At 42.7% G+C, this 24,554-nt stretch overlaps 1 protein-coding gene across 1 annotated transcript; it reads left to right on the top strand.

Annotated features, from left to right (window-relative positions):
• Window positions 1–1,131: 1,131 nt before the first annotated feature.
• CCT4 (chaperonin containing TCP1 subunit 4) lies at window positions 1,132–22,614 on the top strand. Its single transcript, XM_023228340.1, is given in 15 exon segments — window positions 1,132–1,426; window positions 1,429–1,530; window positions 4,850–4,902; window positions 6,997–7,086; window positions 10,230–10,338; window positions 12,197–12,339; window positions 13,995–14,116; window positions 14,460–14,592; window positions 15,271–15,410; window positions 18,065–18,161; window positions 18,249–18,359; window positions 18,455–18,585; window positions 18,722–18,956; window positions 21,510–21,623; window positions 22,340–22,614. Coding segments are annotated over 15 exon segments (1,875 nt in total). The 5' UTR covers window positions 1,132–1,146; the 3' UTR covers window positions 22,355–22,614.
• The last annotated feature ends 1,940 nt before the right edge of the window (window positions 22,615–24,554 follow it).

The raw sequence follows: 24,554 nt of genomic DNA, 5'->3' as shown, positions 1-24,554 counted from the left end.
CTTGAACTCCTGCAATCCACCCACCTTGGCCTCCCAAAGTGCTGGGATTACAGGCCTGAGCCACTGTACCCGGCCATGTTTATGTTTTAATATTTGTTGAAATCCCATTTTAATGGAGAAATAATGTACATTAACACTCTGATGAAAGCTGATGTTTAACATTTATTTATTGCCTAATCCCAGGAACAAAAATAATTTCAATTTCACAAAAAAAGAAAAATGTTTATAACTTGAAACATTTCAGATACTTAAAGCATGTTTCAAAACTTTAAGACCAAAACTGCATAAAAAGAAGGTCTATGTGGCCGGGCAAAAACAGACTCAGCCACATCCCTTAGGGAGTTATTCCGGTGCCCACCCCACTGCGCAGATAGGTCCAGCCGGGGTTAAAGGAGGAGACCTCCCGCTGGGCGCGGTGGCTCATACCTGTAATCCCAGTACTTTGGAAGGCTGAGAAGGGCGGACCGCTTTGAGCCCAGGAGGTCGAGACCAGCCTGGGCAACATAGCAAAACCCAGTCTCTACAACAAATACAAAAATTCGCTGGGCGTGGTGGCGGGCACCTGTCGTCCCGGCTACTTAGGAGGCTGTGGCGGGAGGATCGCTTGAGCCCCGGAGCTCGAGGTTGCAGTAAGCCCAGATCGCCCCACTGCACGATCTGCACGACAGAGCGAGACTCTGTACAAAAAAAAAAAAAAGGGCCGGGCTTCGCGGCTCACGCCTGTAATCCCAGCACTTTGGGAGGCCGAGGCGGGCGGATCACCTGAGGTCAGTAGTTCGAGACCGGCCTGGCCAACGTGGTGAAACCCCGTCTCCAAAAAATTTTTGTAGTTTGTAAAAACACAAAAATTAGCTGGGCGTGGTGGCGGGCGCCTGTAATCCCAGCTACTCGGGAGCCTGAGGGAGGAGAATCGCTTGAACCTGGGAGGCGGAGGCTGCAGTGAGCTGAGATTTTGCGCCACTGCCCTCCATCCAGCTTGGGTAACAAAGTGACACCCTTTATCAAAAGAAAAAAAAGAAGGAACCTCACAATCGTGCGAGGTGGAGTGAGGAAATGCGGCTGTCCTCAGCACTCGCCTTTTAAATCGCGCGTCGTCATTGCTGCCTCCCGTAAACGCCCCACGGCGCTCTTCACCTACAGCGTCCCATGCGTACAACCTCGCCGGTCCGGAGCTCCCCGCACACATCCACCTCACCCGGCGCGCAGCGGACAGCCTTCTACGTCACGTCAGCGCCGCGCCGCAAGGAAGGCCCCCTTCTCTGCCTCCGCCTCCTCCCGACGCAGGCGCCGCTTTCTGGAAGGTTCGTGAAGGCAGAGAGGGCTTATCGTTATTACCCTGCGGCCGGCCAGAATCGGGGTCCATCCGTCCTTTCCCAGCCCACCCAGACCCAGCCGACTTTGCCATGCCCGAGAATGTGGCACCCCGGAGCGGGGCGCCTGCCGGGGCTGCCGGCGGCCGCGGGAAAGGCGCTTATCAGGACCGCGACAAGCCAGCCCAGATCCGCTTCAGCAACATTTCCGCCGCCAAAGGTATCACGCTCAGGGCCTGACCCGCGGCGCCGCGGGGTTGAGGTCTGCGCTCTCACCGTGGGCTTGAGTTGGTTTGGCTCTTTTCACGTTCTTTCGGGTGTTCCCCTCTTGTCCTCCCTGTGGAAGCAGCCCAGTGAAGGGATCCTTATTCCTGTTTTTCTGCCGATGATTGCCAACCTGGAGTATGGAGGCCTTTGAACTTGCCCCATTTTGCATCTTAGTCTCCCATAGATTTTCTCCCTTCATCGTGCATCATTCGTATTGGAGTCGAAAACAGTTCAAAATGCCGAGGATTGCGTGCAGTCTTCCCTAGGGGTCTGACGCTTAAGGGCTGTCGCTTATCTGCTTATTGGAACTGGTAGAATGCACAGTATGTTTCAGCTTTCTTATTCTTATTTAAAGAGGTATTAAATAAGTTTCACTTGGCACAGCTGTTGAGACGAATTGGGGGAACTCCGCGTCTAAATTGGGGCGAGGCTCATTGTACTGGGATGGATGTAGGAACCGACTTACGTGTCGTTTGAAATAGTTGCGGAAAGTTACGTTGATGTCGTGTCTGCATGTGCAGTGAAATACAGGCAAATCAAGAAACAATTATTTGGCTTTTTGTAGAAGAGTGTGGCACGCATTGGAAATCGGACCAGAGTTTCATTCTCTGCTTCCGTTACTTCATGTCTCAGTGACCTGTAACCTCTGTGCCAAAGATTTCTTACCTATAAAATTGAGGAGGAAATGTTTGCTTTTTAGAGTTAAGATTAAGAGAAATCTAGTTGAGATAGAAAACTCGAAGGAAAAGTCAGGACAGAGCTTTAGAGATCTTGCCCGAGTGTATGTTGAGTATAGTATTTCTTTTGGGTTGAAGAATAGTATGTTTGCGGAAGAGGTGAGATTAGAAAGCTAGGTTGGGGCCAGATGTTAAAGGCCTGGTGTCCTGGAAAGTATTTGACTTAATCTCCCCCAGCTATCGGATCATTTCTTTTTAACCACGTGTAGGCTTGCTGTGAGGATTCAGTGAGAAAGCATGTAAAGACCCATGTGCACCTTAAAAGTATTTACAGTCATCAGCCTAAGTAACTGGGAATGTGATGGTGCTTAGATAGGTAATAATGCTGAATGTAAGAAAAAGTAATCATTTCTAACTTGGGCCTAATGAGTTGGAAAGGTCAAAATGGCCAGATTTAGGATTCATTTGGAAGTTCAGGAGATAATGTACCTGGAAACGAAGTTTTGTAGATTAATTGGGGACCATAGTTGAAGCTTACATTTATTAGATGAGGAACAGAATGTTGAAAGATAAATTTTGGTCCAGGCGGGGTGGTTCACATCTGTAATCCCAACACTTTGGGAGGCTGAGGCGGGCGGATCACATGAGGTCAGGAGTTCAAGACCAACCTCACCAACATGGAGCAACCCTGTCTCTACTAAAAATGCAAAATTAGTCGAATGTGGTGGCATACGCCTGTAGTCTCAGCAACTGGGGAGGCTGAGGCAGGGGAATCGCTTGAACCTGGAAGGCGGAGGTTGCCGTGAACCGACATCGCGCTGTTGCACTCCAGCCAGGGCGACGAGCGAAACTCTGTCTCAAAAAAGAAAAAGAAATTTGGGGGCCGAGAGAGTTTATAATATGGTTGATATTCAACAAACAAGATAAGTGGGAAATTTAGTAACCTTTGAAACAAAAGTGAACAGAGAACTGAAACAGAGGAGGTGTGCATGTGGGAAGGAAAGGCCACCTAAATTATCTGCGAAGATGACCCGTTATATCTTGAACTCCTGGCCTCAAGTGATGGCCCACCTCGGCCTCACAAAGTGCTGGGATTACAGGTGTGAGCCACTGTGCCCGGCCCCAGGGATGTTTTATAACATACTGATGATGACCAAAAGCCACCGTGCCCGGCCCCAGGGATGTTTTTTAACATACTGATGATGACCAAAAGCTAGGATTTGAGAGTTTTGGTTTTTGTTTGGTTTGTTGGACTGGTTTGTTTGTTGAGATGGAGTCTTGCTCTCTCCCCCAGGCTGGAGTGCAGTGGCGTGATCTCTGCTCACTGCAACCTCCGCCTCCTGGGTTCAAGCCATGCTCCTGCCTCAGCCTCCTGAGTAGCTGGGACTACAGATGTGCACTGCCACACCCAACTCATTTTTGTATTGTTTGTAGAGACGGGGTTTCGCCATGTTGTCCAGGCTGGTCTTGAGCTCCTGACCACCTCAGCCTCCCAAAGTGCTAGGATTACAGGTGTGAGCCATCGTGCCCGGCCTTGGTGGATTCTTTTAAAAGAGTATCTTGCTCTATAGCATTTCCATTGTGGTTTGCCCTTTTGGTGGTGTTAGTGTTAATTTTTGCTGTAAGCCACCTATATACCATGTTCACATTAGTGAACAAATGTCTTTACTCTCAGAGATTACACACTAGACAGAGTAAACAAATAAGTGAATTATATATAAATTGAGCATTCCTAATTTCAAATACTCTAAAATTCAAAACGCTTCTGGTCCTAATCATTTTGGAAAAAGGATACTCATCCATCAGTATGTTAGATCTAGACAGTTCTGTTGCTGCTTGCCCTGTTTTAAGGAATGGAGGAAATAGCAATTCTCAGAGCTCCTAACTAGATTGTACCATTTTGACATCTGAAGGAAGATGAGATGAATCCTCAGAATGTATTCTGCCCTAAGCTGATTACAAATATTAGGCCAGGCGCAGTAGCTCACACTTTTAATCCCAGCATTTTGGGAGGCTGAGGCAGGCAGATGGAGGTCAAAAGATCGAGACCATCCTGGCCAACATGGTGAAACCCCGTCTCTACTAAAAATACAAAAAAATAGCTGGGCATGGTGGCAGCTACTCAAGAGGCCGAGGCAGGAGAATCACTTGAACTCAGGAGGCGGAGGTTGCAGTGAGCTGAGATCGCACCACTGCACTCTAGCCTTGTGACAGAGTGAGACCCTGTCTCAAAATAATAATAATAATAATACTGTGTACGTTGACTAACAAAAAAGTGAAGCATCTTACATTTAAAAGAATTATTTTAATTACTCTGTTTCCAATAGATTATTTTTAGACAATGAATTTTTTTCTGTGGACACCGTGATTTGTTACGCACCATATCCTCATAAGAACACAATGATCATTTGTGAGGAAAAACCTCTCTTTAAGGAGTCTTGATTTCCCATACTCCCAGCTATTCTGGGAGGCTGAGGTGGGAGGGTTGCTTGAGCCAAGGAGTTTGAGGCCACCCTGGGCAATATAGTAAGACCCTGTCTCTTAAAAAAAAAAAAGTTCTGATTTATTTTCTTTTCTTTTTTTTCCCATCTGCAGCGGTTGCTGATGCTATTAGAACAAGCCTTGGACCAAAAGGAATGGATAAAATGGTAAAGAGTTGAGTCATTGAATACTAATTGAGCACTGCTGTTCACACTACAAGACCTTGATGGAGGGTTAGATGTGCTGTTTAAAAAGTAAAAGATGGGGCTGGGTGTGGTGGCTCACACCTGTAATCCCAGTACTTAGGGAGGCTGAGGGGCGAATCACCTGAGGTCAGGAGTTCAAGACCGTCCTGACCAACATGGAGACACCCTGTCTCTACTAAAAATGCAAAATTAGCCAGGCATGGTGGCTCATGCCCTTAATCCCGGCTCCTCGGGAGGCTGAGGCAGGAGAATTGCTTGAACCTGGGAGGCAGAGGTTGTGGTGAGCCGAGATTGGGCCATTGCACTCTAGCCTGGGCAATAAGAGCAAAACTCCGTCTCAAAAAAATAAATAAATAAATAAAAATAGTAGAAAGTGAGTGAGGCACAGTGTATCATACCTGTAATCCTAGCACTTTGGGAGGCCGAGGTGGGTGGATCACAAAGTCAAGAGTTCGAGATCAGCCTAGTCAATATGGTGAAACCCCGTCTCTACTAAAAATACAAAAATTAGCCAGGCATGGTGGCGAGCACCTGTAGTCGCAGTTACTCGGGGAGTGGGAGGCTGAGGTAGGAGAATCACTTGAACCCAGGAGGCAGAGGTTGCAGTGAGCCGAGATTGCACAGCTACACTCCAGCCTGGGTGACTGAGCAAGACTCCATCTCAAACCAAAACCAAAAAAAAGTAAAAAGTGTTGGGTACCTGGAGTTTAGAGGAAGGAGAGATTACTTTGGAGTCAACAGGACTAAACTATAATTCATACTTTAATACTTTTTTTTTTTTTTTTTTTTTTTTTTTTTTTTTTTTTTTTTTTTTTTTTGAGACGGAGTCTCGCTCTGTTCCCCAGGCTGGAGTGCAGTGGCCGGATCTCAGCTCACTGCAAGCTCCGCCTCCCGGGTTTACGCCATTCTCCTGCCTCAGCCTCCCGAGTAGCTGGGACTACAGGCGCCCGCCACCTCGCCCGGCTAGTTTTTTGTATTTTTTAGTAGAGACGGGGTTTCACAGTGTTAGCCAGGATGGTCTCGATCTCCTGACCTCGTGATCCGCCCGTCTCGGCCTCCCAAAGTGCTGGGATTACAGGCTTGAGCCACCGCGCCCGGCCACTTTAATACTTTTTAAACGATGAGAATGCACACCCAAACATAGGTATCTATTATGTAGTTAAGTGGAAAATATTACAAATCCAAGTGTTGGGACTTCAGTTTAGTATTCCTTATGGATGTAACTTTGTATTCTAATGTGGGTCTCTGGGAGATAAAACATTATGGAGGATCATCTGGATGATACTACAGATTATTCTCCTCTCTGGATATTTGAAAATCTATCCTTCCCAAAAATGCTGTTTTCCTTTTTGTAGGACAAAAAAGGAAAAAAGTTACTGTGTTGAGTATAAGAATTGTGTTCACCGCATTGCATGGTACTCCTTTAGGGCATCTATGGTGGAAATCATGCTTCTGATTAATAAGAAATTATTGAAGGTAGCAAGTGCTTCTTTATAATATTTTTCCTTTTTTTCTTTTTTGTGTGTCTACATTTCTTCACTTTTAGATTACCCTGTAACAAAGGCACTTTTTTCTTTTGTAAAGTTGGACTGTTATTGCATATTCTTTTTTTTTTTTTTTTTTTGAGACGAAGTTTTGCCCTTGTTGCCCAGGCAATGGCATGATCTCGGCTCACTGCAACCTCCGCCTCCCAGGTTCAAGCAATTCTCCTGCCTCAGCCTCCCTAGTAGCTGGGATTATAGGCATGTGCCACCTCACCCGGCTAATTCTGTATTTTTAGTAGAGATGGGGTTTCTCCACGAGTCAGACTGGTCTCGAACTCTCCACTTCAGGTGATCCGCTTGCCTCGGCCTCCCAAAGTGCTGGGATTACAGGCATGAGCCACCATGCCCAGCCTGTTATTGCATATTCTTAAATTATTATGCTAATGTAAGGGAAGATAATTTAAAATTCAGTACTTTGCAAACAAATTAACTTCTCTATTTTGAAATATAAAAGTTTAATAAAACTGTTAAGGTGTCACACTGAAATACAACTTTGAAATTTTTTTTCTAGATTCAAGATGGAAAAGGTGATGTAACCATTACAAATGATGGTGCTACCATTCTGAAACAAATGCAAGTGTTACATCCAGCAGCCAGAATGGTAAGTATAATTTTAGGTGAGTCTTCTTTTTTTTTTTTTTTGAGACAGAGTCTTGCTCTGTCACCCAGGCTGGAATGCCGTGGTGCAGTCTCAACCCACTGCAGCCTCCGCCTCATGGATTCAAGCAGTTCTGCCTCAGGCTGCTGAGTGGCTGGGATTACAGGTATGCACCACCACGCCTGGCTAATTTTTATATTTTTAGTAGAGACGGGTTTCACCACGTTGGTCAGGCTGGTCTCAAACTCCTGACCTTATGATCCACCTGCCTCGGCCTCCCAAAGTGCTGGGATTATAGGCGTGAGCCACCGTGCCTGGCTAGGTGACTCTTCTTTTTTAAGTGTATTTGATATTTGGTCAACAGTTAAATTTATTTATTTGATCACGTATTTAAGCACAGTGAACACTTTTTGTGCTAAACAGGCATATTTTTAGGATACATTTTGTGCCTAACATTGTGCTTTTTGATGTGAGGTGATAGTAAAACACAAATCAAGCCAGGCGTGATGGTGCATACCTTTAATCCCAGCCACTCCTTAGGCTGATGTGGGAGGATTGTTTGAGCTCAAGAGTTTGTGGCTGCAGTGAGCTATAATCACACCACTACACTCCATTCTGGGTGACAGAGTGAAACCCCAGGAAAAAAAAAGAACAGCTGGGCACAGTGGCTCACACCTGTAATCCCGGCACTTTGGGAAGCCAAGGTGGGAGGATTGCTTGAGCTCAGGAGTTTGAGACCAGCTTGGCCAACATGGCGAGACCTTGTCTCTGCTGAAAACACAAAAAATAATAGCTGGGTGTGACGGTGCGCACCTGTGGTCTCAGCTACTCGGGAGGCTGAGGTGGGAGAATCACTTGAGTCCAGGGGCAGAGGTTGTAGTGAGCTGTGATTGGGTTACTGCACTCCAGCCTGGGTGACAAAGTGAGACCCTGTCTCAAAAAAACAAAACAAAACAAAACACAAGTCACCTTCTACTTGTCCATGAAAATGAGTATTTTTCCTCTCAAATGATTATTATGTTCTTATTAGAATATGGTGCATAACAGTTCACATGTCCACAGAAGAAAATTCATTGTCTAAAAATAATCTGCTGGAAACAGTAATTATTTTACTTCTTTTACCTTATAGTTGTACATGGAAACTTGGCATACACTTGAGGAATGAGGGGATTAAAAACATAAACCTATTGTCAAGTCATATGAGCAAAAACAAATGCATTAGAAATAAATTTCTATCAGGCTGGGCGCAGTGGCTCATGCCTGTGATCCCAGCACTTTGGGAGACTGAGGCAGGTGGATTACCTGAGGTCAGGAGTTCGACACCAGCCTGGCCAACATCGTGAAACCCCATCTCTACTAAAAATACAAAAATCAGCTGGGCATGCTGGCGCATGCCTTGAATTTCAGCTACTCGGGAGGCAGAGACAGGAGAATTGCTTGAACTTGGGAGGTAGAGGTTGCAGTGAGCCGAGATCGCGCCACTTGACTCCAGCTTGGGTGACAGTAAAATTCCATCTCAAAAAAAAAAGAAACTTCTATCAAAAAAGTCCCTTTGAGTTATGTAAAGATGGCTTTTAAAAAACTTTTTTACAAAGATACTGATCAAATTTATGTATAATAGAAACAACCTGGAATAGGCAAAATATCCAATGATAGGAAAATGTTTAAACAAATAGTATACCACAGCATGTTAATCGTACAGCCATTAAAAATTGTTTGCCGGGCGCGGTGGCTCAAGCCTGTAATCCCAGCACTTTGGGAGGCGGAGACGGGCGGATCACGAGGTCAGGAGATCGAGACCATCCTGGCTAACACGGTGAAACCCCGTCTCTACTAAAAAATACAAAAAACTAGCCGGGCGAGGTGGCGGGCGCCTGTAGTCCCAGCTACTCTGGAGGCTGAGGCAGGAGAATGGCGTAAACCTGGGAGACGGAGCTTGCAGTGAGCTGAGATCCTGCCACTGCACTCCAGCCCGGGAGACAGAGCAAGACTCCGTCTCAAAAAAAAAAAAAAAAAATTGTTCATGAAGATTTTTATAATGAGGAAAAACACTAATGAAGCATTACATGAAAAACAAAAGACAAAATTATATACTGTGAGCTTACTTAAAAAATAGAAAATGATTGGAAATAAACCAACATACTACATACAAATACTAATGGTCTTTGCTTCAAAAATATTCAGTTGACACATTTTAATTTCTTCTTTCTGTATTTTCCAAATTTTGTATAATTACCACATACTGTTTTACAACAAAAAAATTTTGTTACCCAGAAGTGACAAGTCTATATGTAATATTGCTATTAAAATGTTGGAAAAAAATGATAATTTATTATAGGAAAATAAGCATCTTATTTGGAACATAAAATAAGAAAGCATTGTTAAATAAAACAAAACTTCACTGCTACATGAAGTTTTGCTGTTTTCTTGGATGTTCCTGAGGCTTCATACTTGTGCCATCCACCAATTACGAAAAGATGACTTTTTAATGAATCAGATTATACTTACGAGGGGTCTATTCAAATAAACTTGGCAAAAGACTCTTAAGTTAATACTCTGAGGCTGGGAATGGTGGTTCATGCCTGTAATCTCAGCACTTTGGGAGACTGAAGCAGGAGATTGTTTGAGCCCAGGAGTTCGAGAGCATTCTAGGCAACATAATGGGACCCCACCTCTGTAAAAAAACAAAACAAAACTTTTTTAAAAAAGTAGCCAGATGTGTTAGCATGCACCTATAGCCCCAGCTACTTGGGAGACTGAAACAGGAGGATCTCTTGAGCCCAGGAGGTGGAAGCTGTAGTGGGCCATGATCACACTGCTGTACTCCAGCATGGGTGACAGAGAGCCTGTCTCAAAAAAAGATACTCTAGTCTCATCTGGAATGCCCCATTTCTTAGCTTCCAAGTCTATAGAGTACCTATGATACATTTTTGCTTTCTGATTAGAGCCTGTGAGTAGCAGGGCAGGGGGAGATCATCTATTAGTCTTTAATTTTAAATGAAACCCAAGGTAGACAACAAATCAGAAATCAGGAATCATGTTGAATCCTCAAATTCTGTTTGTGACACTGGTGTGATTACTTGAATTAAGTGTTACTGGGTTCTCTCATTTCTCATTGAGCAACTTGGCATTTTCTGTTCACTTAGCTGGTGGAGTTGTCTAAGGCTCAAGATATAGAAGCAGGGGATGGCACCACATCAGTAGTCATCATTGCTGGCTCCCTCTTAGATTCGTGTACCAAGCTTCTTCAGAAAGGTGGGTAGGATGTACTTTATTACTGAATAAAGAAAAGTTTAAAAGAACAAACTTTAGGAAAAGCCAAATTATTCATAAGTAATATGAGATTTAAGATTTAGGCCGGGCGCGGTGGCTCAAGCCTGTAATCTCAGCACTTTGGGAGGCCGAGACGGGCGGATCACAAGGTCAGGAGATCGAGACCATCCTGGCTAACACGGTGAAACCCCGTTTCTACTGGAAAAAAAAAAAAATACAAAAAACTAGCCGGGCAAGGTGGCAGCGCCTATAATCCCAGCTACTCGGGAGGCTGAGGCAGGAGAATGGCGTAAACCCAGGAGGCGGAGCTTGCAGTGAGCTGAGATCTGGCCACTGCACTCCAGCCTGGGCGACAGAGCGAGACTCCGTCTCAAAAAAAAAAAAAAAAAAAAAGATTTAATTTGGGATAACTAATCTGTTTACCAAGAATTTTTTAAAGTTTTAGATTTTGCTGTATTTATGATAGAAATTAGAAGAAATTTTCCTTTGGCTGCTGATATTTGCTGGGCTCCTTTTTGAATGGAACTCAATTGTTCAAAAATGAGTGGTAGAGGCCGGACATGGTGGCTCACGCCTGTAATCCCAGCACTTTGGGAGACCGAGGTGGGTGGATCCCCTGAGGTCAGGAGTTCAAGACCAGCCTGACCAACATAGTGAAACACTGTCTCTACTAAATAAAAAAAAAATTAGCCGGGCATGGTGGCACATGCCTGTAATCCCAAGTAAGGCAAGAGAATCGCTTGAACCCAGGAGGTGGAGGTTGCAGTGAGCCAGGATCATGCCATCACACTCCAGCCTGGGAAACAAGAGTGAACTCCATCTCAAAAAAAAAAAAAAAAAAAATGAATGGTAGAAATATTACTAATCTTAGACTCTTATACAAGGAAGAAGATTTGGGAGAGAAAGTCGGGATTGTCCTTGCTTTAGTAAATGGTATTTAATTATAGTAGTGACTCTCCAATCACTTACTCTACTTATTATGTAGATTTGTGATATTTTTAAAAGTATTGGCCAGGTGTGGTGACCTTGTAATCCCGGCGCTTTGGGAGGCTGAGGCTGGCAGATCAATTGAGCCCAAAGAGTTGAGACCAGACTGGGCAACATGGCAAAACCCTGTCTCCATTGAAAAACAAAAACAAAACAAAAAAACTAGCCAGGTGTGGTGGCATGTGTCAGTAGTCCCAGCTACTCAGGAGGCTAAGGTGGGAGGATCACTTGAGCCTGGGAGGTTGAGGCTATAGTGAGCTGAGATCAGGCCGCTGCAGTCCAGCCTGGGTGACTGAGTGAGACCCTGTCTCACACACAAAAAAAAAAAGATATAAAATTTGGCTTTAATCTTAAGTATTAATAAGTATATAATCTATTTTAAATTGGATGGAAGTAAATTATTAGTCATTGTTAGGTTACTGAAGCCACTATTTTTTTTTTTTTTTTGAGATGGAGTCTGGCTCTGTCACCCAGGCTGGAGTACAGTGGCGCGATCTCTGCTCACTGCAAGCTCCGTCTCCCGGGTTCACGCCGTTCTCCTGCCTCAGCCTCCCGAGTAGCTGGGACTACAGGCGCCCGCCACCATGCCCGGCTAATTTTTCTATTTTTAGTAGAGACGGGGTTTCACCATGTTAGCCAGGATGATCTCGATCTCCTGACCTTGTGATCCGCCCGCCTTGGCCTCCCAAAGTGCTGAGATTACAGGCGTGAGCCACTGCGCCAGGCTGAAGCCACTATTAAGAATAGTTAAATTTGTGCTTGCTTTGACATTAATGAATAGAAGATTTTTAAGTCATGTCAAATGTGTAGTTTACCTGTTATAATTAAATAACTAGACTTTCACAAATGACAGGGATTCATCCAACCATCATTTCTGAGTCATTCCAGAAGGCCCTGGAAAAGGGCATTGAAATCTTGACTGACATGTCTCGACCTGTGGAACTGAGTGACAGAGAAACTTTGTTAAATAGTGCAACCACTTCACTGAACTCAAAGGTGAGGCAAGCACTAACAGATAGTTGTCAAATTAATGTGTGTTACTCTGTGATTCTTGATGCTATACAGTACATAAGTAGTCTCAAGAGTGACTAGGTAACTGTTATAATCTGTGTAATTGAATTGATTTAAGATTAAGAGAGGAAATGAGCCATAAGGCTAACCAAAGGAGTTGGAATATTTAATATATATTATATCCATTTCCACTTTTCTATTAAATGCATTGTAACAGTGTTTTGGTAAAGCTAGATGTTTTAATTTGCCTATAAGAAACCTTTTCCGCCGGGCGCGGTGGCTCAAGCCTGTAATCCCAGCACTTTGGGAGGCCGAGACGGGCGGATCACGAGGTCAGGAGATCGAGACCATCCTGGCTAACGCGGTGAAACCCCGTCTCTACTAAAAAATACAAAAAACTAGCCGGGCGAGGTAGCGGGCGCCTATAGTCCCAGCTACTCGGGAGGCTGAGGCAGGAGAATGGCGTGAACCTGGGAGACGGAGCTTGCAGTGAGCTGAGATCCGGCCACTGCACTCCAGCCCGGGCGACAGAGCAAGACTCCGTCTCAAAAAAAAAAAAAGAAAAAAAGAAACCTTTTCCTCTGCCAAATCAGAAAGACTGCCATAGGTCTCTGGCAGTATAGCTAATTTTTATTGAATACTTAATATGGTGGGCATTGTGATAAGTTTTTTACATTTATTGTCCTCTTCAAGGTCCTCAGTCATATCCCCATTTTATAGATGAAGAGAGTAGATCTAGAGAAGTAACTTATCCAAGGACCACTAACAGAAAGAGCTGAGATTGGAACCCAGGACAGACTGCTTATCATGGTCCATCCCTTAACTAATACATATGCTGCTTTTCTTATTTACCAAACTTAAAGCAGTGTTGTACTTTTAAATTTCTGTGGAATTCATGTCACTTGTTTTCTGTAATGTCTTGTGTTTATCCCGTCCTTCCCCTAATCCTTTTTCCTTTTAAAAATCAGTATTAAGTCCATACATTGATTTTGTTTGAATGTTAGATGGTGTTAGGGACACTAAGTGATACTGTTGGATGTCCCCAGAACTGATATAGATAGTATAACGTAATGGTTACAAGCACTAGTCATTGAGTCTAGACTGCTTGTGTTTGTTCAATGCTGACTTCACCACTTAACTACGCTGTTAGTTTGGCCAAATGACTTAACCTCTTGGCTTCAGTTTCTCCATCTGAAGATTGAATGAGTTGATATGTAAAGTTCTGAAACCACTGCCTGGCATATGTTAAGTGATTGATAAATGTTAGCAATTTTTGTGAACCCCTCATCAGGAATGTACATACATAACATTGATGCCTCATCACACATTGATTTTAGATAAGAAATATTCACGTAAAATTAAATTTATGCTTTTTGGATTTCCTGTAAAACTTTGATATTCTACAGTCCTGGCTATTATATTAATAAAAGAAAAAAACAAGCATACATGTTTTTATTTTGTGCCCCTGGTGACAACCTGAATGGAAAAGACAGTTTATGGACTGTCTTCTTATGGGTGTTTCCCTCTTCGCACGCACACTCTACCGCAAAAATTATTAGAGCCCTTAAGTATATTTGTCGTTGAAAAATTAGGACTTTTTCTACTGTGAAGGTAACTTTTTTTTTTTTAAATAATTCTAGGTTGTTTCTCAGTATTCAAGTCTGCTTTCTCCAATGAGTGTAAATGCAGTGATGAAAGTGATTGACCCAGCCACAGCCACCAGTGTAGATCTTAGAGATATTAAAATAGTTAAGAAGCTTGGGTAAGCATCTCTAATTGCAATTTGAAAAAAAATTTGAAAATGAGCATAAGATTGCCAAAAATAAATAAGTTACGAACACCTAGATGAAGGTCACAAAGCTCTCTTTTCTCTTTTTGGTTTTGTTTTCATGAGAACTTGTATTAGTAAGGGGATCTCAAGATTTTGTTTATATTACTTTATGATGATAAGACAGCAGTGGATCAAAGAGATCCAGTAATGGGGCAATAGTAAATGTGAGGCTGAATCACATTTTATTGGACTGATGACTTTTAATCTGTTAACAGTCTATTAAATGTACAGATGTCCACTCCCTCTTAACTACCCCTTTTTGTTTTTTTCTTAGTGGGACAATTGATGACTGCGAGTTGGTGGAAGGGCTGGTTCTCACCCAAAAAGTATCAAATTCTGGCATAACCAGAGTTGAAAAGGCCAAGATTGGGCTTATTCAGTTTTGCTTATCTGCTCCCAAAACAGATGTAAGTAGAATCCAAATGAAATTGGTTTTGTGTTTAACTTTTTAATAACTCAGGCATTTCTTTATTAAAAATAGAAAATACTTCTAGTGATTTAAAGCATAGATCTCAAAAGAATTACTAGAATTGAGACAAAAATAGAAATTGTTGGTGCTACAAGTGACAAGTCTATATTGTCAATTTGGATATTGAAATTGAGAACTAGCCAATTGCAGCGATGCCTGTAGTCCCAGCTCCTCGGGAAATTTAAGCAGAAAAATTGCTTGAACCTAGGAGTTTGAGGCTGCAGTGTGCTATTCCATCACCTGTGAATAGTCCCTGCACTCCACTCCAGCCTGGGCAACATAGTGGGACCCCATCTTTTGATCGTTGTTAATTTGCAAATGCACACAGATTAGAGAGGGACTCCGTCTTTTAGAAACGACTAGGGTACCCATTTTATATTTTTTGGTTATAAAAAATGTACTTGCAAAAAAGTAAGATGCCAGTGTATTTAGTTGAAAGTAAGACTGAAGTTTGGGGTATGTATCTTATCCAGACTCTTTTCTATGCATGTCTGTATAATTTATTGGTTGGTATAGTTTTGGTTGAATTTATACAGTACATAGTATTTTCACTTAAAATTCTACTTTTAAACTTAAAATAACTTACAATGCAAATTATGATGTTTTTTCTAAACAGATGGATAATCAAATAGTGGTTTCTGACTATGCCCAGATGGACCGAGTGCTGCGAGAAGAGAGAGCCTATATTTTAAATTTAGTGAAGCAAATTAAGAAAACAGGATGTAATGTCCTTCTCATACAGAAGTCTATTCTAAGGTGTGGGACAATTTATTTTGTTCATCCCTTAATGATAATTTTGAGTCTCCACTAGCAGTTTATTTTTTCTGACAAAATATTTGATTTAATCACTTACTCTAAATTCGTATTTTTTAAGGGACACCTCTTAGGTGAAACGAAATAGAGAATTTTTATTTTAAAAGCACAGAGATAAAATGTTAGGCCTCAATATTGTACCATCATTTGCTCAGACCAAGGGAAAAAAATGGTGTAAGTTCAGTTAAGATGTCTAGGAAAAGCACTTTAAAGAAATATATGACTTGTAAATTTAAAACAATAAAGGTGTAATTTTGTTTTTTTGTTTTTTGTTTGTTTGTTTGAGACGGAGGCTCGCCTGTGGCCCAGGCTGGAGTGCAGTGGCATGGTGTTGGCTCACTGCAAGCTCCGCCTCCCGAGTTCACGCCATTCTCCTGCCTCAGCCTCCAGAGTAGCTGGGACTACAGGTGCCTGCCACCATGCCCGGCTAGTTTTTTTGTATTTTTTTAGTAGAGACAGGGTTTCACTGTGTTAGCCAGGGTGGTGTCAATCTCCTGACCTTGTGATCTGCCCGCCTTGGCCTCCCAAAGTGCTGGGATTACAGGCGTGAGCCACCGCGCCCAGCCTCTAATAGCAATTTTTATAGAAACATTTGAGTTGGGTAAACCACCAGAAATCTGCATTTTAACTGGAGTTTTGCTCTTGTTGCCCAGGCTGGAATGCAATGGTGTGGTCTTGGCTCACTGCAACCTCCGCCTCCTGGGTTCAAGCGAGTCTCCTGCCTCAGCCTCCTGAGTAGTTGGGATTACAGGCATGCACCACCACACCCAACTAATTTTGTATTTTTAGTGGAGACGGGGTTTCTCTGTTAGTCAGGCTGGTCTCAAACTCCCAACCTCAGGTGATCCACCAGCCTCAGCCTCCCAAAGTGCTGGGATTACAGGCATGAGCCACCACACCCGACTCTATCCTCCCTTTTAAATGTGGGATATATAATCTTTCCTAGACCAAGGTCCTAAACATCAAGCCTTGTTCTTTTAAAAAGCAAGTTTATTGCAGAATTAATTACCCAGTTAAAAGTGGAATTTATTTAAAGGTCTGTGCAATTGCTTGCCTTGTCACGGGCATGTGTCACCATGCCTGGCTAATTTTTGTCTTTTTAGTGAAGATGAGGTTTTACCATATTGGTCAGGCTAGTCTTGAACTCCTGACCTCGTCATCCACCCGTGTTGGCTTCCCAGAGTGCTGGCATTACAGACATGAGCCACTGTGCCTGGCCAGTATTTTTTTCTAATAGACACATTCCTATTTATTAATATGCCAGAATGTACTGTGGGTGTTCATTTTATATAGTCTTTGATTAAAGACTCAGAAGACTTGGTTCTAATCCCAATCATATAGTAGCTACTGACCTTGAGTAAATTGCCCCCCAAACTCAGTTTGCTCATCTGTATAATAGGGATAGTAGTAATATCTACCTTTCTAGTATCACAGAGTTGTTAGATTATTCACAGTTCATGCGGAAGTGTAAATTTGTGGAGTCTGAATTAATACTTCTAAATTCATGAAGTATTAATAAGCTTTAATTTACCAAGATGTGCTCATTTTTTAAGAAAAATGAGATCAGGCACAGTGGCTCACACCTGTAATCCCAGCACTTTGTGGGGCTGAGGTGGGAGGACCACTTGAGCCCTGAGTTCAAGACTGGCCTGGGCAACATAGGGAGACCTTGTCTCTATTAAATAAACGGGCCAGGTGCGGTGGCTTATGCCTGTAATCCCAGCACTTTAGGAGGCCAAGGCACGTGGATCATCTGAAGTCAGGAGTTCGAGACCAGCCTGGCCAACATGGTAAAACCCCGTCTCTACTAAAAATACAAAAATTAGCCAGGTGTGGTGACAGGAGCCTGTACACTCGGGAGACTGAGGCAGGAGAATCGCTTGAACCCAGGAGGTAGGGGTTGCAATGAGCTGAGATTGTGCCATTGCACGCCAGCCTGGGCAACAAGAGTGAAATTCCATCTCAAAAATATATATATATAAATAGGCCGGGCGCGGTGGCTCAAGCCTGTAATCCCAGCACTTTGGGAGGCCAAGACGGGCGGATCACGAGGTCAGACCATCCTGGCTAATACGGTGAAACCCCGTCTCTACTAAAAAATACAAAAAAAAAAAAAACTAGCCGGGCGAGGTGGCAGGCGCCTGTAGTCCCAGCTACTTGGGAGGCTGAAACAGGAGAATGGCGTAAACCCGGGAGGCGGAGCTTGCAGTGAGCTGAGATCCAGCCACTGCACTGCAGCCTGGGCGACAGAGCGAGACTCCGTCTCAAGAAAGAAAGAAAGAAAAGAGAGAGAGAGAGAGAGAGAGAGAAAGAGAGAAAGAAAGAAAGAAAGAAAGAAAAAATAGTGACCTAGTTATTTTGTGTGTGTTATTAGTGTCATTGGGGACAGAGTACATTTTAATACTGGAACTGTACTAAAATGTCCTTAGAACTGGAAATCTTAATTTTGACCTTATGAACTTAGTAAACTAAAGCATTTTTCTTCAGAAATAATGATTGGTCATTTAAGAAACAGTAATTAAAACCTTAAAGACATTTGAAGACCAAAATTTTTCTTTTAACCTAGCATTGACATAATCACTGATTTTGTATTTTAGAGATGCTCTTAGTGATCTTGCATTACACTTTTTGAACAAAATGAAGATTATGGTGATTAAGGATATTGAAAGAGAAGACATTGAATTTATTTGTAAGGTAAAACATTAACATCTATATTTGTGGAAAATGTCTAATAATCAGATAAATGTTGCCTTAATTTGTGGATTTGACTTTTTTTTCCAGACAATTGGAACCAAGCCAGTTGCTCATATTGACCAATTTACTGCTGACATGCTGGGTTCTGCCGAGTTAGCTGAGGAGGTCAGTTTAAATGGTTCTGGCAAACTGCTTAAGGTAACAATATTACACTTAAATTTTTATTTGCTTAGTTTTGGGTGTGAGTCTTTTTTAACCCTTCAGATACTTAATTTAGAATCTGTTTACTGAAGATTACAGGTTGTGCTAGCCCTGGAAAAACAGTTACAATTGTTGTTCGTGGTTCTAACAAACTGGTGATTGAAGAAGCAGAGCGCTCCATTCATGATGCCTTATGTGTTATTCGTTGTTTAGTGAAGAAGAGGTAATGTCAGTGTTACATTATTAAGTAACGTTTTGAACATTAAAACTACTGTATTCTATTTTTTAAGATATAAATAGTAAATTATTAAAAATTTCTGTTGGATAAAATAAGCTGAAAATATATTTGTGAATTTCAGGGCTCTTATTGCAGGAGGTGGTGCTCCAGAAATAGAGTTGGCCCTACGATTAACTGAATATTCACGAACACTGAGTGGTATGGAATCCTACTGCGTTCGTGCTTTTGCAGATGCTATGGAGGTCATTCCATCTACACTAGCTGAAAATGCCGGCCTGAATCCCATTTCTACGGTAACAGAACTAAGAAACCGGCATGCCCAGGGAGAAAAAACTTCAGGCATTAATGTCCGAAAGGTAATCATTTAATCTCTAATGTAGAAAATGTTGATTAATATAAAATATTGAAAGCTTTGTAGTCATCTGTTGAATGGAAAGCTCTATAATGAAAAGCATAATCTTGGATTTAAATATGAGGCCTGCTGCAGGTTGATTAATCTATGCCATTGAGTGAGAAGGAAGGTGGTGACATCTTAGGGGGTAGTATTATTTATTCACTAAATCTGCCACTTACTAGCTTTTAGCAAGTTACTTAGTCCTCAGTTTCCTCAGGTGTAAAAACAGATGATTAATAGTTCCCTCATAGGCCTGTTGTGAGAATTAAATGCATTTCTAGTTAACAAGCTAAGCTCTTAGATAAATGCTTGGCATATACTAAAGACTATAAAAAATCATTGCCCTAGTTAGCATGAGCTAGTGTAGTTGTGTAAGGTAATCACATAGTAATAATATCGCTTTTTTTATTGATGTTTTGTTGAGGAGACAAATAATAAACACATGACGGGAAAGAACTGATAATCCGACATTATATTTTCTCTATGGTACAGAACTCCAAAGGATGGAACTGTCTGTTTAGGGAAGGCTTTATGAAGATTCATTTTTGGTTGGTAGGGGATGAGGAAATTCCAGATGGGTAAGCAGTGGTTTTACAGGTGAGAAGGACCAAGTAGTTCTTCACCTGTGTAGAGCTGGGATTATATATTAAAGATAATAGTGGGCTTTAAGGTTGGAAAGATCAGATAAAAGCTATTAATAGACTGGACGTGGTGGCTCACGCCTGTAATCCCAGCTCTTTGGGAGGCCGAGGTGGGCAGATCACCTGAGGGCAGGAGTTTGAGACCAGCCTGGCCAACATGGCGAAACCCTGTCTCTACTAAAAATACAAAAAAAAAATTAGCCAGACGAAGTAGCAGGCGCCTTTAATCCCAGCTGCACGGGAGGCTGAGTCAGGAGAATTGCTTGAACCAGGGAGGTGGAGGTTGCTGTGAGCCAACATCACACCATTGCACTCCAGCCTGCACAACAGGATGAGACTCCGTCTCAAAAAAAAAAAAAGGCTCTTAATAGAATGAGGAGGCCCTTGATTATTGAGCCAGCCATTTTTTTTTCCCTGTCCCGTAGTTGGGATCCACTAAAGTGTTTTTTGTTTGTTTTTGGGGGGGGGGGGGCAGAATCCTGGTCTGTCGCCCAGGCTGGAGTGCAGTAGCACTGTCTCAGCTCACTGCAACCTTCTCCCAGGTTAAAGCAATGCTCCTGCCTCAGCCTCCCGCGTAGCTGGGACTACAGGTGTCCGCCACCACGCCGGGCTAATTTTTTTGTATTTTTTAGTAGAGACGGGGTTTCACTGTGTTGCCCAGGCTGGTTTTGAACTCCTGAGCCCAGGCAATTTGCCTGCCTCGGCCTTCCAAAGTGCTAGGATTATAGGCGTGAGCCACCGTGCGCGGCCTAAAGATATTTTTAAGCACGAGGCTAAGGACATGAGTATTTTAAGAAGAGAAGACTGGAAGGAAGGATGCCTGTTAGAGGCCATCAGGAGTAATCCTGGGATAAAGGGAAGTAGGATGGTTCAATGAAGAATTTAAGGTGGGAAATATGAGACTCTAGACTGGTGTTGGTCTAATTAAGAATTAAAATTCAGAGATGATTTAAACATTAAACAGATAATGTTTTATTTGTTTTGTTTTTTTGAGACAGAGTCTCACTGTCACCCAGGCTGGAGTGCAGTGGCGTGATCTTGGCTCACTGCACTCTGCCTCCTGTTCAAGACATTCTGTTGCCTCAGCCTCCCAAGTAGCTGGGACTGCAGGCGCTTGCCCCCACGCCTGGCTAATTTTTTGTATTTTTAGTAGAGACAGTGTTTCATTATGTTGGCCAGATGGTCTCAATCTCCTGACCTCGTGATCTGCCCGCCTTAGCTTCCCAAAGTGCTGGAATTATAGGCGTGAGCCACCACGCCTAACCAAGATATCGTAATTTTTAACTATGAGCATAATGTTTAACTGTGATCATTTTGCTAATTTTACCAACATTTAAAAATAAGTGGCAGGGTGCGGCGGCTCACACCTGAAATCCCAGCACTTTGGGAGGCCAAGGCAGGCCGATCATGAGATCAGGAGATTGAGACCATCCTGGCTAACATGGTGAAATGCTATCTCTACTAAAAATACAGAAAATTAGCCAGGCGTGGTGGCGGGCGCCTATAGTCCCAGCTAGGCCGAGACAGAATGACGTGAACCCGGGAGGTGGAGCTTCCAGTGAGCCGAGATTGCGCTACTGCATTCCAGCCTGGGCAACAGAGCGAGACTCCGACAAAAAAAAGTGATACTTAGAAAAGATGTTGTTTGTGAGTTAGGATTGGGTGACTATAGCATTAATTCAGTTTTTCCAAATTTTAGTTGAAATAACATCCCGCAGTATAGAGAAGGGCTTAGTAGAGTATCATATTCTAATCTGCCTAGACAAGACAAAGGGAAAACTAGATTCAAGTCTTGAGGTACACTGGTAACCACATGGCTGCTGATGTATATTATTAAAGACACTAAAAGCAACTTGCGCTGATTTGATTTGCAGGGTGGTATTTCCAACATTTTGGAGGAACTGGTTGTCCAGCCTCTGTTGGTGTCAGTCAGTGCTCTGACTCTTGCAACTGAAACTGTTCGGAGCATTCTGAAAATCGATGATGTGGTAAGTGTTTCCAGGTTGCAGATTTTCTTAGGAGGTCAAAAAGGCATATATTTTTTAAAATTTTGTTGTTGTTGTTGTTTGGTTGGTTGGTTGGTTGGTTTTTTTTGAGACAGAGTTTTGCTCTGTTGCCCAGGGTGGAGCACAGTGCCACGATCTTGGCTCACTACAACCTCCGCCTCCAGGATTCAAGTGATTCTCCTGTCTCAGCTTCCTGAGTAGCTGGGATTACAGGTGTGAGCCACCACACCTGGCCATTGTTTTTTAAAGGTTTTGCTTTTTTTTTTTTGAGATGAAGTCTTGCTCTGTCGCCCAAGCTGGAGTGCAGTGGCACGATCTCGGCTCACTGCCACCTCCACCTCCTGGGTTCAAGCAGTTCTCCTGCCTCAGCCTCCCACCTCCCAAGTAGCTGGGATTATAGGCATGTGCCACCACACCTGGCTAATTTTTGTATTTTTAGTAGAGACGGGGTTTCACCATGTTGGTCAGGCTGGTCTTGAACTTCTGACCTTGTGATCCGCCTGCCTCAGCCTCCCAAAGTGCTGGGATTACAGGCATGAGCCACTGTGCCCGGCCAGGTTTTTACTTTTGATAAATGTTTGCTAGTCATTAAGGTGACAGCAGTTCTTAATACAGTTTTTCCTTTTATTAATTGCCTTAAACATTTTCCAGCCTTAAAATTTTGTCTGGTTTTGAAATCTAAGTTTTTCTCTTATCAGGTAAACACTCGATAATCTGGATAACTGACTAGCACCATTATGGTCACCAGTATTGCAGCTGGCGTGGAAGAAGATCACCTTGGTGTTCCTTGTTTGGAAGATTATTTCCTCTGAATTTTTGGGCTTGGTCTTCCAGTTGGCATTTGCCTGAAGTTGTATTGAAACAAGTTAATGAAAATATTAAATATTTGGTTTCAAAAGGCAGATTGATTTATCTTCTCCCAACATTCTGTTATTTCTGATACTTTTGAAAAACTAATAAAAGAAGAGTAAAAAGTGAGTTTACATGTTGAGGAAAAAGATGGCCCAGTATGCTCAACACTGATAAATGCTCATTGGCATTAAAAACTACCAACATGTAAATATATATATATGCTGTCTTAAAAGTGAAATATATATATGCTGTCTTAAAAGTGAATGATACTAGTGGCACGTCTCTGAACCTACTCTGGCTTGGGAGGCTGCCAAATTTAAAAAGAAATAATGTTGCAGAAAGAAAATTGAAAAATGAAAGCCTCCTTTTATCCTATCCTAATCCCTTTTCCCAGTAATAATGACTGCTGTGTTGGATTCCTTCTGCAAATACAAGTGTATGCATGTATGTAGCAAATCTTACTTATAGAAAAGGGATTCTTAACTAATGTCTTGTTTCATTGGTTTTAAATATCTTGATTGCCACTGTCCTCATCTAAGCAACAGTGTCATCTCACCATGAAGAGTGTCAAATCTGTAACTAGTCTCTTCCCTTTAGCCATTTTCCCGTCTATTTCGCACACATTGAAGTCTAGTGATTATTTTTTTAGAGAAAAGCTTGTCACCCAGGCTGGAGTGCAGTGGTGTGATCATAGGTTACTGCAGCCTTGAACTCCTGGACTTGAGCTAAGAATAAAGAATCCTGCTTTATTCTTTTGAATAGCTACAGCTATAGGTGTATGTCACCATCCCCCTGTTTGTTTGTTTGTTTGTTTGTTTTTCCAGAAGCAGGATCTTACTATGTTGCCCAGGCTGGTTTTGAACTCCTGGCCTCAAACAGTCCTGCCTTGGTCTTCCAAAGCCCTGGGATTAAAGGCACTTAGTCAAGCACTCCTTTTGTAAGAAGCTTTCATGCCTTTGAGTAAAGGCTAGACCTCTTAAGGTGGATCACAAGTTGGGCCTACACCATCTGGTATTTCAGCTACCATCTCCTTGGGTATTTCACAAGGAGTGTCATGAAAGCAACTGGGCCCCTTTCTAGCATTGTGGAGAAAGGATTTCGGCCAGTCTGAAGCTCCTTTTGTGTTCATCACAGAACTGCAATAGTTAACTAACTTGGTAAGTGTCTTAATATTTTTAGATAGAGATCTCTGTATTATCTGGAATTCAGTATTTCAATTTATTCTTCCTTTTGATAATTAAGAATGTGTGAAATATGTTAATTCTAGCTGCCATAAAACAGTTGAATCAGGTATCTTTTGTGTGTGTGTGTGTGTGTGTGTGTGTCTTTTTTTTTTTTTTTTTTTTTTTCCTTTTTGTGGAGAAAGGGGTCTCGCTGTATTACCCAGGCAGGTCTCGAACTCCTGGGCTCAAGCTATCCTCCCGCCTCTGCCTCCCTGAGAGCTGGGATTACAGGCGTGAGCCACCGCGCCCGGCCAAATCAGGTATCTCTTAAAATCGTAAGTCAAAATACTTAACCTAATCCATATTTAAACATTTGTCACTCACTCAGCATAAGATGTTTTTCAGTGGCAGTGCCTTGCCATGTTGCCTTGGCAGGAGTGTGGTGGCTATTCATGGGCAAAGATCATAGCTCACTATAACCTCAAACTCCTGGGCTCAAGTTATCCTGCCACAGCCTCCCAAGTAACTAGCAATACAGGCCTGTGCCACTGCATCCAGATAGCAGAAAAGTTTTTTTTTTGTTGTGTTTTTGAGACGGAGTCTCTCTCTGTCACCCAGGCTGGAGTGCATTGGTGCCATCTTGGCTTACCACAACCTCCGCCTCCCAGGTTTAAAGGAATTCTCCTGCCCCAGTCTCCTGAGAAGCTGGGATTATAGGTGCACGCCACCACACCTGGCTAGTTTTTGTATTTCTAGTAGAGATGGGGTTTTACCATGTTGGCTAGGCTGGTCTTGAACTCCTGACCTGGTGATCCGCGCATCTTGGCTTCCCAAAGTGCTGGGGTTACAGGCATGAGCCACCATGCCCAGCCAAGTGCTTTTATGTGTTTTGAGACAG

This window comes from Piliocolobus tephrosceles, chromosome 15 (assembly GCF_002776525.5).
Source record: "Piliocolobus tephrosceles isolate RC106 chromosome 15, ASM277652v3, whole genome shotgun sequence".
Classification (NCBI taxonomy): Eukaryota; Metazoa; Chordata; class Mammalia; order Primates; family Cercopithecidae; genus Piliocolobus; species Piliocolobus tephrosceles.
This window is presented reverse-complemented; position numbering and strand designations above follow the sequence as displayed.